Here is a 17,427-nt window from a genome sequence, read left to right on the forward strand (position 1 = left end):
TTTCTGAGGTTGTAGATCTATTGGCTCACCTTCTGAGGCTTCAGTCTCCGACGGGGCCGAAGGCCCTGCAACTTGACTGTCCGTGTCGTCCTTTTTTTTAACAAAGCCACTCAAAAGTGTCTGCCCTTTTCCCACGCAAACCTTTTTCTTCGGCGGCATCTTTGCAGAAATGTGGCGGCGGAAGTAAAGTGTCGCTGTCAAAAGTAGCGAGAGTTGTGGCTCTTGTAATATTGTTCGGTCGAGAGTTGCGTCCCTTGTGTTATTGTTCGACCGAGAGTGAAAATTGAAGTTCAAGTAGGCCCCGATTCGAACTCGTTTTAACGGGGTTTGATACTTCAGTTTGTACAGATTCTTCTTGCAGTGACCGCTCTAGACGTAATACTATCGGACAATGACCGCTGACTTCACGATCGGATCGGACATTTGACGGGACAGAGGTGTTTGCAATCGGTCATTTTACAACCTAAATCGGTCTATGACCGATGACCGACGCCTCGGAACATCACTGCACTATTGTGACTAGCATTGCCACGGCGTTAACGTCCTGCCTGCCCAAGCTTGCCACCAAGAAACTTCCCAAAAAACAGTAACTGTAAAGAAATCTGTCTAGTAAGCTTGAATTAAGTCCAATCACCACCAAATTTTGTGTACTAATTAAAACATGGATGCCCAGTTCAGTCGTGCTATTTATAAGTTTGTCACGCGATTTGTTTTAGCAAAGGGGGGTGAAAGGGGGATAATTTGTGTTTTTTAACGTTTTTTTGTGTGTGTTTTCTTTTCCACTGCTTTTTTAAAAGTTATTTTTTAACAGAAAGTATTATAAATAATGTTATAACCAAACAAGGTGTAAAACCTGTGAATTAGCTGAAATATTGTTAACATTGTACACAGAAATAAGGAGACAGTACAAAGAAAAAAACAAGCAAATCACGCATTCACTCACAGCATCCTGACTCAAATGAAACAAAACTGTGACACTCACCAAATGATGTCTAGGTAATCCATATTGAATATAAGTCACATTTTCACAACAAAGTACCAACTGTACACCTGTGAACATTTCCAAAAGGATTAGGAGGCTCCAGCCATCCATTGTTATCAGTGCTGCCATGCCCCCTTGCACATACACGATTCCGAGATATCACAGTACCACCCCTGCCACGTGTACTTTGCCGACTCATACTAGCAACAACAGGACTGTTTCTTCCTTACTATCACTGCTATTATCGCTTTCTTGAGGCGAACACGACACGTCGGAATCATGATCTACAGGATCCTCAAGATCCAACATTCGGAGAATCTCCTCCCGTGACAAGGCTCGCCTTCGATTCATTTTTTTGTTCGAAAAAACCACGCAAATCTGCACTAATTTGATCTGTGCGGAAGAGGAAACCACGTGTATCAAGGGAAACAACTCAATTTATTGCAAGCTTCAAAAACCGGGAAGCAATCACGAGTCGTGTACCTTGTATGACTGTTACTGAAAAATGCACATCCCGTCCATGGGCGTGTCAGCGCTGCTACTGATTTATTCACCTCCCGTCGCGAAAGTGTCAAGACTGATTTTGTGATGGACTGTCACATATGTGACCCTCCACCACGGAATGAGTCGCATGTCACCTTTGCATGATTTTCATATTTTTACATTTTCCTAAAGAGTTTTTTATGCTCTATCCAGTGGTGAAAATCGTTTTAGAAAAGAGCGAAAACTGTTTGAGTTATAAGCCTGTGACTAAGGTGACCCTCACACTGTTACCAGACACTCCCCGGACTTATATTAAGCCTAGCGCAGAACCGCGCGAGGTGACATGCGACTCATTTCGTGGTGGAGGGTCACATATTACCTTACTGGGAGAATGCAAGTTTCCAGTACAAAGGACTTAACATTTCTTACGTACTGCTTGACTAAAATCTTTACAAAAATTGACTACAGACCTGTGCACACTCAAAACGATCATCAGTAGTAAACAAACCAAATTTCAGTAGTTTTTGGCTCACGTAAGTGTAGCCTATGCGATCGTAACTTTGTCTGTCTGTGCGTGCGTGCGTATGTGCGTATGTGCGTATGTGCGTGCGTGCGTGCGTGCGTGTGTATGTCTGTGATAGAAACTTTAACATTTCCGAGTCTATGGATTACGTCAGTCTCGGTCAAAAGTGTTCGACGTGTGTGATAGAAACTATTTGAAGACGTCACATTATGACGTAAGAGGGTTAGACGTCACGCAAAGGAATTACTGAAAGTCTCGGTCATTGTTATTGTGAGCGGGCCGAGACTACTTGGCAGATCCAGGGTCTCGCTTTCTTGCACAGTTTCACCTATGCTTACTGTGTGTGTGTGTGTGTGTGTGTGTGTGTGTGTGTGTGTGTGTGTGTGTGTGTGTGTGTGTGTGTGTGTGTGTGTATGTGTGACGGAGTGATTGAGTTTGTGTTACTGTTTGTCGATTTCTTACGTGAGCCTTGAAGGCTTCGCCTCTTGTTAAAATGTTTCATTAGTAAGCTGTAACGACAGTTCAAGACATAATTATGCTCACAAAGCACACAAACTGAAACACTATGACGCAGTAGAATGGGAATTACTCCAGGTTGTCTTGAGAATAACTGGACTTCCAGCACTGTTGTGTCGTTTTCTTCTTCTTTGGTGACAGAGCTTTCTTTCTTTCTTTTCTTTCTTTATTTGGCGTTTAACGTCGTTTTCAACCATTCAAGGTTATATCGCGACGGGGAAAGGGGGGAGATGGGATAGGGGAAAGGGGGGAGATGTGATAGAGCCACTTGTCAATTGTTTCTTGTTCACAAAAGCACTAATCAAAAAATTGCTCCAGGGGCGGTGACAGAGCTGGTGTCTCTTCTTCACTATCTGAATCTCGCACTCTTTTTTTTCTTTTCCATGTTTCACTTCAATCACAAGTTGCCACGCAGACGCTGGACGAACTAAGTCTAAGAACAAAGACTCAATGCTGAGAACACGCGCGCTTCCGGTAAATCGGAAAACGTCTTTTCAGCGCAACGGCCAACTAATTGGTCAAAACATCTTAAAACAGAAGAAATTTTTTTAATTTTTTTAATTTTTTTAGTAAAACATAGCAATTTCGGAATTTTAATTAATAATCCATAGCACCGTATTCTGCATATAAAAATCGGAGAAATTACGGAGAAAGCGTAGATGTGCACAGGTCTGTGACTATATTCTATACAAGAAACACTTAAAGGCACAGTGCAGCTCACAGCCTTTGTTTTGCGTTTTTGTTGCAGCTGAGTGCATTTACAGTTCAAAAATCCTCCTATGGTAGTAAAACAAACCCAAAACTACCCAACGACGACATCTGTGAAGCTCGACAGTTTCTTGTTCACGCGAGTGCATAAATTATCCTAGTTATTACGTGGCGTTTGGTCGGAGTTTGATTCAACTGAGTGATTCCGGCCTCCATTTTGTTTTACACAAACTCATGATGATGTCTGACATAGTTTGCTAGTGACGTGTCTTTTTGTGCATGATGTGGTGATCTACCTGATCTAAATTTAGATCCAAAAATAGGTCAAGACCAGCCGGGTCCGAGTACGAAATTAATTCGTAAAAAAATCGCAGTTCTTGACTCTTTGGGTGCAAGTCAATGAAACTTGGTAGTTCTTCTAACGGATAGCTGCCTGAGGTATGACTAAAAGCCCCAGGGGCTCCGTGCACCTGGATTTGACAAGTTCAGTACCTTTAACAAGGGTAAAAGGAGAAACAGATTCCCTTAGTCGCCTCTTACGACATGCTGGGGAGCATCGGGTAAATTCTTCCCCCTAACCCGCAGGGGGGAACCATAAGTCACGCTTAACAGTTTTAAACCATACTGAGAGAGAGCGAGAAAGAGGGAGAGAGAAAGAGAGAGGGGGGGGGGGGGGGGGGGGAGAGAGAGACAGAGAGAGAGAGAGGGGGGGGGGGGGGGAGAGAGAGAAACAGAATGACAGACAGACAGACAGAGCTGTCGGCATCAAGGTAACAGATTAACAACAACAGTCGTCGCCGAGACCTTATTTCGGCTACAAAAAAATACAAGTTTAAAAACAAATAAAGAGAAAAGCAATGTGACCTTGAAACAGAGGAGATCATAGCGCGAGGCCATGGAGATTTCCCTTCCAGCTTTCCCAACCTCCTCTATCAGAAGCATCATCATCTTGTCCACCAGAGGGACGTTGCGCTTGGCGGGCTGCGACTCTGACACTGCTGCTGTTGGAATCTGCTGTGACACGTCCACTTCACCCGCTTGTTTTTGCTGCAAGACGAATGCAGTGTCAACTTCATGTCTTTTTACATTTAGTCAAGTTTTGACTAAATGTTTTAACATAGAGGGGGAATCGAGACGAGGGTCGTGGTGTGTGTGTGTGTGTGTGTGTGTGTGTGTAGAGCGATTCAGACTAAACTACTGGACCGATCTTTATGAAATTTGACATGAGAGTTCCTGGGTGTGAAATCCCCAGACGTTTTTTTCTTTTTTTTCGATAAATGTCTTTTATGACGTCATATCCGGCTTTTTGTAAAAGTTGAGGCGGCACTGTCACACCTTCATTTTTCAATAAAATTGATTGAAATTTTGGCCAAGCAATCTTTGACGAAGGCCAGACTTCGGTATTGCATTTCAGCATGGAGGCTTATAAATTAATTAATGACTTTGGTCATTAAAAATCTGAAAATTGTAATTAAAATTATTTTTTTACAAAACGATCCAAAATTACTTTTATTTTATTCTTCATCATGTTCTGATTCCAAAAACATATAAATATGTTATATTTGGATTACAAACAAGCTCTGAAAAGTAAAAATATAAAAATTATGATTAAAATCAAATTTCCGAAATCGTTTTAAAAACAATTTCATCTTATTCCTTGTCGGTTCCTGATTCCAAAAACATATAGATATGATATGTTTGGATTAAAAACACGCTCAGAAAGTTAAAACGAAGAGAGGTACAGTAAAGCGTGCTATGCAGCACAGCGCAACCGCTACCATGCTGAACAGGCTCGTCACTTTCACCGCCTTTTGCACTAGCGGCGGACTACGGTCATTGTGAAAAAATGCAGTGCGTTCAGTTTCAGTCTGTGAGTTCCACAGCTTGACTAAATGTAGTAATTTCGCCTTACGCGACTTGTTTTCTTCTTTGGAAAACATGCATACGGGAACCCACTGATCACTGTGACGCCACTGGTGTGTTTAATTCTAGACTCTCTTTCAAGGAATACAACTCTTCCATGATGCCAGAGACATAGATAGAAGAGATGCGAAGCGCTGTCTTCCCGCTCGCGTTATCTTCGCCTACGGCAGGGGCAAGTAATCCTCTGTCTAGCACCGGCCGGCTGCGAACTGAGCTATCATTTACCAAACTTTGCACTCCAAAATAAAATATAAATAATAAATTGACAATAAAAGTGACATAATGTATGGGAAGAATGCATAATTGTGCAAATGTCTACTTTACCACAAAAAAACACCATGGACAGTTGAATAAAACGTTTTTGCATCCATAATTTAGAGAAAAATAACCATTTAACTCTTTCAGCCCTGCGCCCGACAGTTTGTCGGGCGCTCCTCCTTAGCAGCTTTCAGCGCCTGTGCCCGACAAACTGTCGGGCGGTGACACGCATTTTCTCTGACCTTGTTTCTGATCTAAAAATAAAAGACAGGTCACGCGCAAGGGAGGTAAATCTGTTCCCACTTCCTTCTTCTTTGTTTGGAGCAATTTGGCGAACGAAAATCGTCCGATTGAGTGTATTTTGAGCATTTTTCCTGCGAAATATGAGCAACCAACGCCGCTACTCATTGAGGCAGGTTCTTGACGAATCCTCGACGATGACAGTGATTATGATGCCGAATGCGATGTTTCTTCGTCTCAATCGGGTGAAACAAGTGGTGATTTGAGTGCACAAGACCTGTGCGAGGGATTCGATGCAAATGTGAGACAGAAACATCCTGTGACTTGTTGGAACAATGGTGACAGAGTGGTTTGTTAACATACTTTTTGGTGTTGTGTTTGTGACTTGGAAGAAAGATTTCTTTGAACTTTACACACTTCAGAAGGTACTGACTGCTACTCAACAGGTAAGAACATGCACTTATCATACAACACACAAAATCTTATGTGTCTACAACTAATAGTTGCAGAGTTAGAAGCGCTTTAGTGAAGTACCCATCAGATTGCACTACAGTGCCAAAACCCTCCAGGCTGGAGAGGCTGCTGAGCCTGCACTGCAGTCAGGGCTGATGGGTTAAAGGTAAACGTTGATAATTGTTGTGTTTTTAAAGAATTATAACTGTTTCATAGAAAATCATAGATAATAGAACATGCAAACTGTTCATTATTTGCACTCAAGAGAAACAGAAAATCACAAGAAGAAAATTATTGCATCATTTGGTGATTAGAAGATGAATCCTAAAGAAAGCAATTTTGCTCATTTCTCCTTTATGAACTTGTAACTTTGTATCCACACGCCAGTGTAAGTGTAAGTGCGAGAACCACTTTTGAGTGAGACATAAAAGCATCAAATTTAATTACAGCGCGTCAACAATTATACAAACAGATTAATGTACACACTTTTGCTAGTTAAGGGAAAGTAAAGTTGCGCACAAAAGATAATAATAGCATCCAAACATTGCCTCCACGCACAATCTAAGGCAAGGAACAACAGCGTCCCAGAATCATAACTATAAAGTTTCAAAAGTAAACTTTGATTTAATTAATATACTTACCAACTCACATAGATAGCAATAACTTCATTTTGTTGCTAAGGTATTGAAGCACTCATACATGGTAACATGGGGAGGTAACTCTTAAAACAAAACTCTATGCCATATAACATTATAAGGCATGGTCCATGGTAGTTACGTCCCCTACCGGTGTCCTGCGCATGCGCCGAACATACACTGGTGACACTCATTCCGTTCTGAAATACATACCCCTTTAAACACAATATGCGGGGCAGGTTGGGAGGGAATTCAGTATGTGAGTAATTAAATCGAAAATTTTATTGTAAATTTTCATTTAATAAATATACCTACCCGAATCACATGTAGCATTGACACAATCGGAGATGCTAGGTTCTGTACAGGCTAACCGTCTAAGGGAAGCAACCCCAACCACAAAAGTGTAAACGTAGCCATGGTAATGCCCATACACCCGGGGAGTTACCTCCCCTCGTGCATGCCATGTCACTACTGCTACTGAACACGTGGTTCCTATCATTCGACCTAAAGAATAAATTCTCCAAATCAAAAGCGGGGTTGGCGGGAGGGAATATACTATGTGATTCGGGTAGGTATATTTATTAAATGAAAATTTACAATAAAATTTTCGATTAAATTACATATTCCTACTCCGAATCACATGTAGCAGATTACAACAACAAGGCGGTGGGAAAGAAAAATCTAACTCACTCAAAAAACCTTGCCAAAAACCTGGACCGCTGCCAAAGAATCAGGGAGGTCCCAGTGGGAAAGAAAAACTAACCCACTCAAAAGCCCTTGCCAGGGCTGGCCCACTGCCAACAGGCAGTGAGGGAACCAAGGAAAGTCCTGATTGACAGCCGAGAAGTATCTCAGGCGAAAAGCGAAAGAGACAACCTCAGAGATCCAGAAAGCTGTGCTCAGCACTTCTTCCAATCTCCTAGCCGTAAAAAACAGCACAGGAATAGACCCAAGCCTTGGATAATAACCCTGGTGAGCCAAGGGAAAGACAAGCTTCCCCCCCCCTTTTATTGGAAGGAAATGCTAATGTCCTGAGAAGATCCGTGCGTAAGGTTGTCCCCTCAACTGAGAAGGACGAACCCCCGCGGTGACCTTAAGACAACCATGCCAAAGTCTGCAAACCTTGGGATGTAGTAAAGCCCAAAAGGCTTGTGAGAAAGAAGTCAGCTCAAAATAAGAGTGACCAATCACAAATAGAAGGTCGCCAGTTATCCCCTACCAGTCCCTGCGAACGCAGGGAGAGAGGTAGCACCCGACAGCAGCCACTTACGACTGTGCGTAAGCTACCGGAAGTGAGGACCCACGGTGGTCAAAAACCGATGTGACTGGCAACCATAAACAAAAATGGCTAAAAGCCAGAATGTTCCCAAAACAGTCTGCTTGAAGGTAATCGAGAGTGAATCAAAAACCGAAAGCAGAAAACCAAGACTGGTAAACGTAACCGTGAAGCCAGCCAGCCATAAGACTCCCGAAACCAGAGTTCTCAGGGAAAAAACAGGCAGTTAACTTCCTAGCCAAATCAAGAGCCTACCTGAGTTTGGCCAGAAAACCCAGAGCGCGTCTGTCCCTGTCTGAAGACAGAGTCCAACGCGGAGAAAAACGGACAACCGCCCTAGACAAAGTTGCCTTTTTGTAGCCGGGTGACTGTAAGGAAACCCGACCCAACAGACGTCATCCTGACTCGCCTCATACTAAGATGAGGAAGAAGAGAGGAAAGGCCCAAGACTGAAGTCACAGGAACCGAACCTTAGCTAAACCTCTGCCCGAAGGAGAAGAGTAGCCAAAACCTGAGAGAGAGGAGGAAAGCCACAAAGAACTACTCCTCAACATCCATTGTCCAAGACAATACCCCCTCAGGAAAACCTGAATGTTACTTCCGAGGCCAACTCAAGCGTACCTTAAGTTCGGACGAAACACCAGAACGCGTCTGATCACTAGAGAAAGACAGAGTCCGACTCGATGAAAGACAACAAGGACCAAAGTCCAAACGTTTGTGGCCAAACAGGGGTAACCTGAAGCCAGAGAACCCCACAAGCCACAAGAAACGGGAAGGCAACACCACCATCGCCGCAACGTGGAATGGCTGTTGCCCGGCCAAGGCTGCCTATTGGCTGCCAGCTTAGCTTAACCAGAGGAATGAGCATGCTTTTGCTAAGCATGTTTCTGAGTATGCTAGCCTTACCTTCCTTCAACCCTTGTAAAGCAGTCAGAGACCTGGTGATCTCTATTCGACTGAATCTCTACTGCAGGCAAAGTTTAAGCGCCTCTCTTTGACTGTTCAGGGAACTGAGAAAGCGAAAGAAACGAGTCCCTCCGACACCCGCCGTACGAGCGTAGTGAAGGAAGGGCAGCCTCATCTGCTCCATGCTCACCCTAGCAAGGGCTGGCCAACAGAGTAGAGAAAGGAGGCAAGTTCCAAAGGCTGAATAAGCAAGAAGGAACAAAAGGTGAAGCCCGTGTAGCCGAAGCCAGCCAAGGCTGAGCATGTTCCGGAACTGAACCATAGTAGAAACAGCGGCAGAACCAAAACAGTAGAGATACCACCTTCGGGAGGAGATGGCCTAGCCAAAACCTCAAACCGTGGTACCTACAAAAGGTGACTAAGGAACCGGAAGTAGGAAAACATCCTATCTTCCCGGAACGGAAGTCCGACATCGACAACAAAGTCAACCAACAAGGAAGCCACCAATGTCGATGCACCCAAGGGAAATCCTGAGCCGAAGCTTGAGCTTCGACGGAAATCCAGAACGTGTTCGATTGCTGACTAAAGACTGAGAACCAGAATAGCTCAGCTACGAACGCAAACCGAAGTCACAGCTGCTGGTGGTAAACTGATGAATGAGAAGACCGGAAACCGGAAAACCATCCAACCGGAAAAAGACCTGACTCATCCCCCTACTGACGGTCGAGAATAGGGGAAACGTCCAGGGCCACCTGAACTGAATAGGCAGTAAACGCAACACCCAACAGGTAAAGTGAAGACTGCCCCGGCTGAGGCTGAAAGCCTAAATGCCCGTAGGCCAGCCGCTGTTCCTCACCCACCGACCTCCGGAGGAGTGTCAGGAAGAGGAGAAGTGTATCCGAACAGAGCCGGAAATGCAGCAGACAAAACCGCAAAAAAACGGAAGCGAAAGTTGCATAGAGTAGACTGAGGCCGGAAGCCTAAGCGCCCGTAGGCCAGTCCTCTGTCAACTCCAGTCAAAACAGCAACGTGTACTTGAAATGGAGGACTTATGCTTCCAGTAAAACCGGAAACACCACGCCGACAACGGCTTCTGCACTTGTGAAACACAAATGCCCACGACGGAACAAGAGTGAGACAGGACAGAAGAGGACTGGGGCCGGAACCCGAACGCCCGTAGGCCAGTCCTCGATCAACCCCAGACAAGCCACTACGTGCGCTTGTGATGGAGGACCTATGCTTCCAGACAGGAAGTGTAGGAGGCCGAAACCCCGTCCGGGAAAACCTTCGACGTGACCTCTGCCGCAGCTTAGAGGACAGCGTTAAGCCTTTTTCCCAATAACCAGCACATGTGGAATCGCTGACGACAGACTGAATGTCCGACACAACCGGCGAAAAAACCGAAGTCCACGTACTGGTGGAAGGCCGGTGAAACGGCATAACCGGAAAACCGGAAATCCGTCCCCCCCGACGTCGTCCTAACTCATGCCTCGAACAGGCTAAGAGAGAGAAGACGGCAAGTCTGCAGCCGCAGGAACCGGAACGGCAGTCGACGCGACAACCGAAGGTTGAAACGCTGACTACATCGGCCAGGGCTGAGACAACACCTGCCCGAAGGGCTGGCGTTGCTCCTCAGCTACCGACATCCGGGAGGAAGTGGAAGCGAAAGGAGCAGTAAATCCGGGCGGAGCCGGAAAGCACAAGACGAGACCGCGAAAAGCGGAAGCGCCGAATGCGAGGACGGAGGCCAGAAGCCCGAATGCCCTAAAGGCAACGTCCGGTCAACCCCGGAAACGACCACAGCGGGTGCGTACGTCAGAGGACCTATGCTTCCAGCGAGTGCCGGAAGCGCAGCGCCATAAACGGCTACCGCCATTGCTCCGCCACACAATGGTCTTCAAGGAAGCCAGGGTGTGACTGAACAGAGGACGAATGCCCGGGGGGCAACGTCCGGTCAACTCCGGAAACGACCACAGCGGGTGCGTACGTCAGAGGACCTATGCTTCCAGCGAGTGCCGGAAGCGCAGCGCCGGAAACGGCTACCGCCACTGCTCCGCCACACAATGGTCCTCAAGGAAACCAGGGTGCGACTGAACAGAGGACGAATGCCCGGGGGGCAACGTCCGGTCAACCCCGGAAACGACCACAGCGGGTGCGCACATCGGGGGACCTGGTCAACCCCGGAAACGACCACAGCGGGTGCGTACATCGGGGGACCTATGCTTCCGGCGAGTGCCGGAAGCGCAGCAGTCGGAAACGGCTAGACAACTCCGGAAACGACCCCAGCGGGTGCGTACGTCGGAGAAGTAGCCGGAACCAACTGCCGCCATTGCTCAGCCACACAATGGTCTTCAGTGACGCCAGGGTGCGACTGAACAGAGGACGAATGCCCGGGGGGCAACGTCCGGTCAACCCCGGAAACGACCACAGCGGGTGCGCACATCGGGGGACCTGGTCAACCCCGGAAACGACCACAGCGGGTGCGTACATCGGGGGACCTATGCTTCCGGCGAGTGCCGGAAGCGCAGCAGTCGGAAACGGCTAGACAAATCCGGAAACGACCCCAGCGGGTGCGTACGTCGGAGAAGTAGCCGGAACCAACTGCCGCCATTGCTCAGCCACACAATGGTCTTCAGTGAAGCCAGGGTGCGACTGAACAGGGGTTTGCGGGTCGTGAACCCGCCGAAAAGAGCTGTGTCCCAGCAGGGACTGTCCGACGGCCTCACGAGGGCCTGTGGACCAGCTCGACTTACTTGAATCGCCAACCACAGCGGTAGAAGACGAAGAAGCAAAACATCCGCCCTAGACAACGTCTCGGCCGGAAGCGTCAAAGAAGCCAACAAGGTGACGTCGCCCACAGACAGCGGGACCAACGGAAGACGCAGGCTTGGACGCGAACATTTCTTCACAAAGATAACTCAAACACCTGATCTGCTAACGGCAGAGAAGGCGAGGAGAAGAAACAGGACGTACAACAGTATATGACTGCCCCACAAAGTGTTTGTTCGAGGCAGAAAGAGTAACGAACAAAACATAACAAACATGTTAAATTCGAAACCACGACAAGTCCTACGGACTGGTAGATACCTGCTAAAGCCTAGCCAAGAAACTGTCAGCGACGCTGATACACAAAATGGCGGCCAAGCGATAAGTTACTGGACAAAATTTAGAAGTCCAAAACGGACGAAAATTAAGCAATAACAAAAATTCCTGTCAAAGTAATGACGAAATATGAAATGGCTTACCAACTAACAAAGCAGAAGGCAAAAACGCAGGTAAAGTAAGGAGAACCTCACCATAACATAGGCCTAGCCACCGAAATAAGCTGTCAGGAAAGCTGAGCAACCGAAAGTGGCGGCCACAAGATAAGTTACTGAAACGCATTTAGGAGTCCAAACGGACAAAAAATTCAGCAACTATGGATAAATTCCTGTCAAACTAAAGACAAGAAGGAACAAGCTTACCAACTAAACAAAGCAGCAAGCAAGTAAGAAGGTAAAAATACGTTTACCTCCAAAATACATCGGCCTAGCCACAAAAACTGTCAACTCATGCTGACAACAAAAATGGCGGCCAACAGTAGTCACTGAAATATCACAGGTCCAAACACGGACGAAAATCAGCAACTACAACAAATTTCCTGTCAAAATAATGACCAAAATGGAAAGAGCTCACCAACTACGAAGCAGGAGGCAAGATAGACGGTAACGTGGCCGGTGGGTGTCAAAACAACACCAACAGCGCAGCCACAGGGGAGCCCAAAAATACAACAACCTGCTCCCTCGAAAGCTGTAAGGTCGAATGATAGGAACCACGTGTTCAGTAGCAGTAGTGACATGGCATGCACGAGGGGAGGTAACTCCCCGGGTGTATGGGCATTACCATGGCTACGTTTACACTTTTGTGGTTGGGGTTGCTTCCCTTAGACGGTTAGCCTGTACAGAACCTAGCATCTCCGATTGTGTCAATGCTACATGTGATTCGGAGTAGGAATATGTAATTTAATCAAAGTTTACTTTTGAAACTTTATATTAAATTACATATTCTTACCCAATTCACATAGATAGCAGATTGATAATCAAGGTGGTGGGAAAATATTCACAGTCAATATCTTGTAAGTACTTGTCCGGCAGCGGCTACAGCTGGCAGACCATGTGTACTATAATAGCGGGTACTTGATATATCCCGCAGATAAAAACTCATGAATACGTCCTTGGAAGTCCAATAAGCTGCATTCAAAACTTCTGCAAGTCTTCCAGACTTGAGAACAGCTTCACTCTGTTGTCAGCTTCTTTGCTGCCATTCCCCTCGGTTTCTTCTTTGGGCGACCTGGTTTCCTGTGCTGGGAAGCAGCTGTGGAGCTTGTGGATGGTTCGGATGACGGAGCTTTAGACGATGGTGGGAAAAGTGAAACATTCTGTTTTGCACAGTGACTCGGCTCGCTGTCATTGGGCTGAGGGCACACAGAGCCCTGGTGATCAGAATGCACACGCTCTCTGATCTCATCAGTCATGGTACAGGTACCGTTGCCTTGGAATCGAAAGACCAGCTGGCTTGATAGCAGGTGGTGCGTTGTGAAATCCACTGGTGCTTTCTGAATTCAGCATGTTGTAGATCTGCACAGCACTGCCCACCCGCTCACGGCATAAGACCTCACCTGTAGACAATCAATGAAATGTTTTGTAAACAATTTGTTAACTTTTATCTTCAAGATATCTTGGATTTTTTTTAGTTTATGTTTTTTGCACAATGCATAATAATACAGCATTATGTGTAATTAATACTACTCATTAGGTTAAGGAAACAAATACAAAGTCATCCCCACTCCACACTCACTCTCCCCTTCCACTCTGTAAGCACCCCCGTTAAATCCCCCCCCAAAAAAAAAACCAAAAAAAAACCAACCCAACACTCAACCAAGGCCAAATTCCATTCACTTACCTGAAGGCTGGAATTCAAAGAGCAGGAGCAGGAGCAGGTAAAGGTGCCTAACAGTTTCTTGTCTGGCTTTCCAGCATTAAGACTGAAGCTTGAGGCATCACACGATTCGCAGGTGGACCGGTCTGGAAAAGCGAAGACTGGTGGTTGGTCGATCAAGCTCCCAGTGCCACAGTCATTTTCTGCAACAGTTGCCATACAGAAATATATATCCAGGATTCAAAACTGCCCATACACATGACTGTAAGAAGCAACACAACTTAAGCAAAACATGATACAAACAAGACAGACAGACAATGATATTTAGCTGTAAAGGCTGTGAATTACAGTTAAACTAATCCTGCTGGTTTTTTTTAACCCAGATCAAAACACATGGCATTCAGACTTTCACCTGCAACACGACATCAAACAGTTGCATTTCAGATTTCTATATCAGTATATGAAGACCAGCCAGTGCAGCAAGTTTGTTCAACATATTGAAGTTGGCTGCCCACAAGTCACAACAAAGAAGAAGAAGAAGAAAGGCTTGCGAAAACTTTAGGCCAAAGGCTATCTATTCTTATTATTAAACCAAAACAACGTGTTACCTGCATCACTAGGGAGATCCACATCAGATTCGTTTTCCTGATCAGATGCACTTCCCCATCCATCATCAACTTTATTGTCAGAAGAATGTCCAAAGTACTCTGTTATGCCTTTATGGCATCTTGAAATTCTGGGGACATCATTCCACCCGTCTCATTCAGCAACCTGGCAATGTGCCAAGCTCTATGGTCCGCCATTCTAAATTTAGATCTCGACCGCGACGTTGCATACAACCTCGCTACCACGAATTAGTTTGGGACACAAAACAGTCGCTTGACGCTCAAATCATTATGTGCGTGTAGAAAAAAGGTTCGGCCTCCAAAAACAATTGATTTTAATGTCAAACCCGCGTTGAAATAGACGAGAGAAGTCAACAAAATCGCTGTGGGTACAAGTCGCAACGTAACCTCCACGCCCCACGCTTCGAGAACAAACGGCTGAAATGCCTACGCCGCTAACGGAAAACCTTCAGCAAGAAGGTCTAAAAATAACCCGGGGCCCTTTCACAACTGTGAGTTGGTGTCCTCCGCAACTACACGGTGGTTACTGAATGAAGTGAGTTCCCATTCATTGATTCAGGTGGTTACTGAATGAAGAATGTGTAGTGCCTAGACCGGGCAAAAGAGTCCGACATTTTGAGGTGCTGTTGTGGCAACCCGAGTGAAACAAATGCAAAAAACACAACCTTTTTGTCTTTATTTCAGCATGATATTTCACACATATATTGTTTAGATGCTTAAGATTCGATTTTAGGACAAATACGAAGAGTGATGACTTGTAGGGTCATCACTAGTTTTGGCGTGTATCTCGAAAGCGTCCCGCGCGACTAATACCAGATTTTCTTGTGCACTTAATGTTTAGAAGGATTACAGATGGAAAACACCACAAAAGCATCAGCTTGTAAAAAAAACCAAAAAAAAAACCCACCCTACCATCAAAATCAAGTAAACAAATGTAAAAGTATTGCTCTATGCACACTCTGCTACTTAAACTATGACTGGTACGTAAACCTGAATCAATGAATGGGAACTCACTTGTGGTTGAAATTTGCTTGTTGGTGGCACTACTGACTGTGTGGATTTGATTTACAGAGGCATCTGTTGAGGATGCAGCCTTAGCCTGCAAAGGCAGAAAGGGAAAACATGGAGAAAAGTAAGTTCCCCTTAAAAACCATGCCGTGTGCATTTAGAGTACTTAGTTCCCTTTGTTTTTCAGATCTACCTTTAAAAAGCCATTCTGTATTTCTGATGCAATCCTTCTAAACATCGATCATGTCTAATGTTTGAGATTGGAGAATCTTTTGAGAGTGTCAGACAAAGAGGCTAAACTCTACTATATGAATTTGATCACTTTACTGCAAAAGTGAGAATTTTTTCAAAACAAGGCGACTGCACATAAATGCTGATATTGATAACAACAAAACCACTAGGCACCAGCCATTAAAATAGTTCAAAAGTACATTTTCATGCCAAGAAAAAAAGTTCCCCCTGTCCCATAATTGATTTTGACAATTTTCTCACCAAGCTATATATGTATAATTTGACAAAATAATGAAAACCACAATCTTCTTCCTTTCAGGCAGTAAAGTTTATCACACAAAAACAATAACACAATCTAAAACAGACAGATGGCTTAAGTTGGTTTTTTTAAATCAAGAATAAAAAAGAAAGAAACCAAAAAATTTGGCGTAAGAACGATATTTAATTTGAACTTTGTATCTCGGATCTTAAAAAAAGCGATTGTGATTTTCAAGAAAATCCGAGATGGAAGAGACAACACTCAACTAAGCTTAGTTCTTGTTCTGTTGGGCACTTTATTGTCGTCTGTACAATTCAAAGACCGCTAGGTCAATGTATCGGTGCAGTCTTCTTTTTTCATTGTTACTCAAAAAAATCCTACCTACACTGCAAACAAATTCAGAACTTGTAAGAAGAGTGAGACAGACACCAAGACAGCACGAGTAGAAAACTTTAAAACTGCCACTTAACCCTTACACTGGTGCAATTCTGTAACAATGTTACATAGCCGCTGGTGAATTAACAGAGAGAAAAATAAAGAAAAACGGTCATTTTGGTTTTCGCATCCATGGGAGGTAATCCGAGCTGACTAAACAGACAGAGCCAGTAGCACGACATATGTTGTGACAACCAGGTGGCAGTATACATAAAGTAGCGTGACATATGTCGCGACAACCAGCCTAAAGGTTAACACGTACAGTAGTGACCACTTGCAAAACCAGACGGGACAGAGGGCAACATCATGGAAGAGGTGAGAAAGGGGGGGGGGGGGGGGGGGGGGGGGCAGAGCAGGGAGCACGGGGGAGGGGTGGCCCACGGAACATAAGTTTTATTCATGGGGACAAAAGTATAGTAAACCCTCCCACTTACATGTGCTGGTTTATTACGAACTTTGACACACACTGGTAATAAATAAGGTCAAAGTTGTTATTGACCCTATGTTGGTAGGTCTATCGTCTTAAAAAGGAGGGGGTCACCATTCGGAGGATAGTTAAAGGGCAGCTGTCGGGTTGTGGCTCTCAAAATCTGTTCCTTAGAATGAGTTATCATGTAACTGAAACTATACTTAAAAGTTACTTGGTGATTTTGACAGCTTGATAACACAAGTCCGAAGACTTTAGACATGCTACAATGTCTTTAATCGAAGAAAGTTTGCATTCTTGGCCGAGTCAATGCAGCCCGCTCGAAAATTACTTCCCTTGGACGCGTGACGTCAGCCGCGGAATCGGCCGGGTTGAACGGTGCTCTCTTTATGCCGTGTAATGGGCGCAATCGGGTTGTCTAGTCAAGCCCTCAAGCATACTTCACGGGTAGGTGAACAGAAACTTAGGATGGGGTGACTTCTCCCAGGCCAAAATTTCGCAGTAAAAAACGGAGTTCATAACATGTCTTCCGCCCCCCTCCTGCTTTTGTTCCACTTGAACCCTGTTTTTGTTCAACTTATTGGCAGATATTGTCACGCGTCGAGGAACACAAACACACAC

General features: G+C 45.2%; 2 protein-coding genes across 2 annotated transcripts in view; both read right to left on the reverse strand.

Annotated features, from left to right (window-relative positions):
- The window catches only part of LOC138947951 (uncharacterized), a 99,354-nt gene that overhangs the window by 55,092 nt on the left and 26,835 nt on the right, over positions 1-17,427 (reverse strand). The window lies entirely within an intron of this gene.
- LOC138948310 (uncharacterized) overlaps positions 1-17,427 on the reverse strand; it is a 49,898-nt gene that overhangs the window by 18,103 nt on the left and 14,368 nt on the right. The window contains exon 6 of the mRNA XM_070319821.1: positions 4,077-4,259. Coding sequence (XP_070175922.1) covers positions 4,077-4,259 — 183 coding nt within the window. The remainder of the gene's footprint in view (positions 1-4,076; positions 4,260-17,427) is intronic.

This window comes from Littorina saxatilis, linkage group LG15, assembly GCF_037325665.1.
Source record: "Littorina saxatilis isolate snail1 linkage group LG15, US_GU_Lsax_2.0, whole genome shotgun sequence".
In the NCBI taxonomy this organism is placed as follows: Eukaryota; Metazoa; Mollusca; class Gastropoda; order Littorinimorpha; family Littorinidae; genus Littorina; species Littorina saxatilis.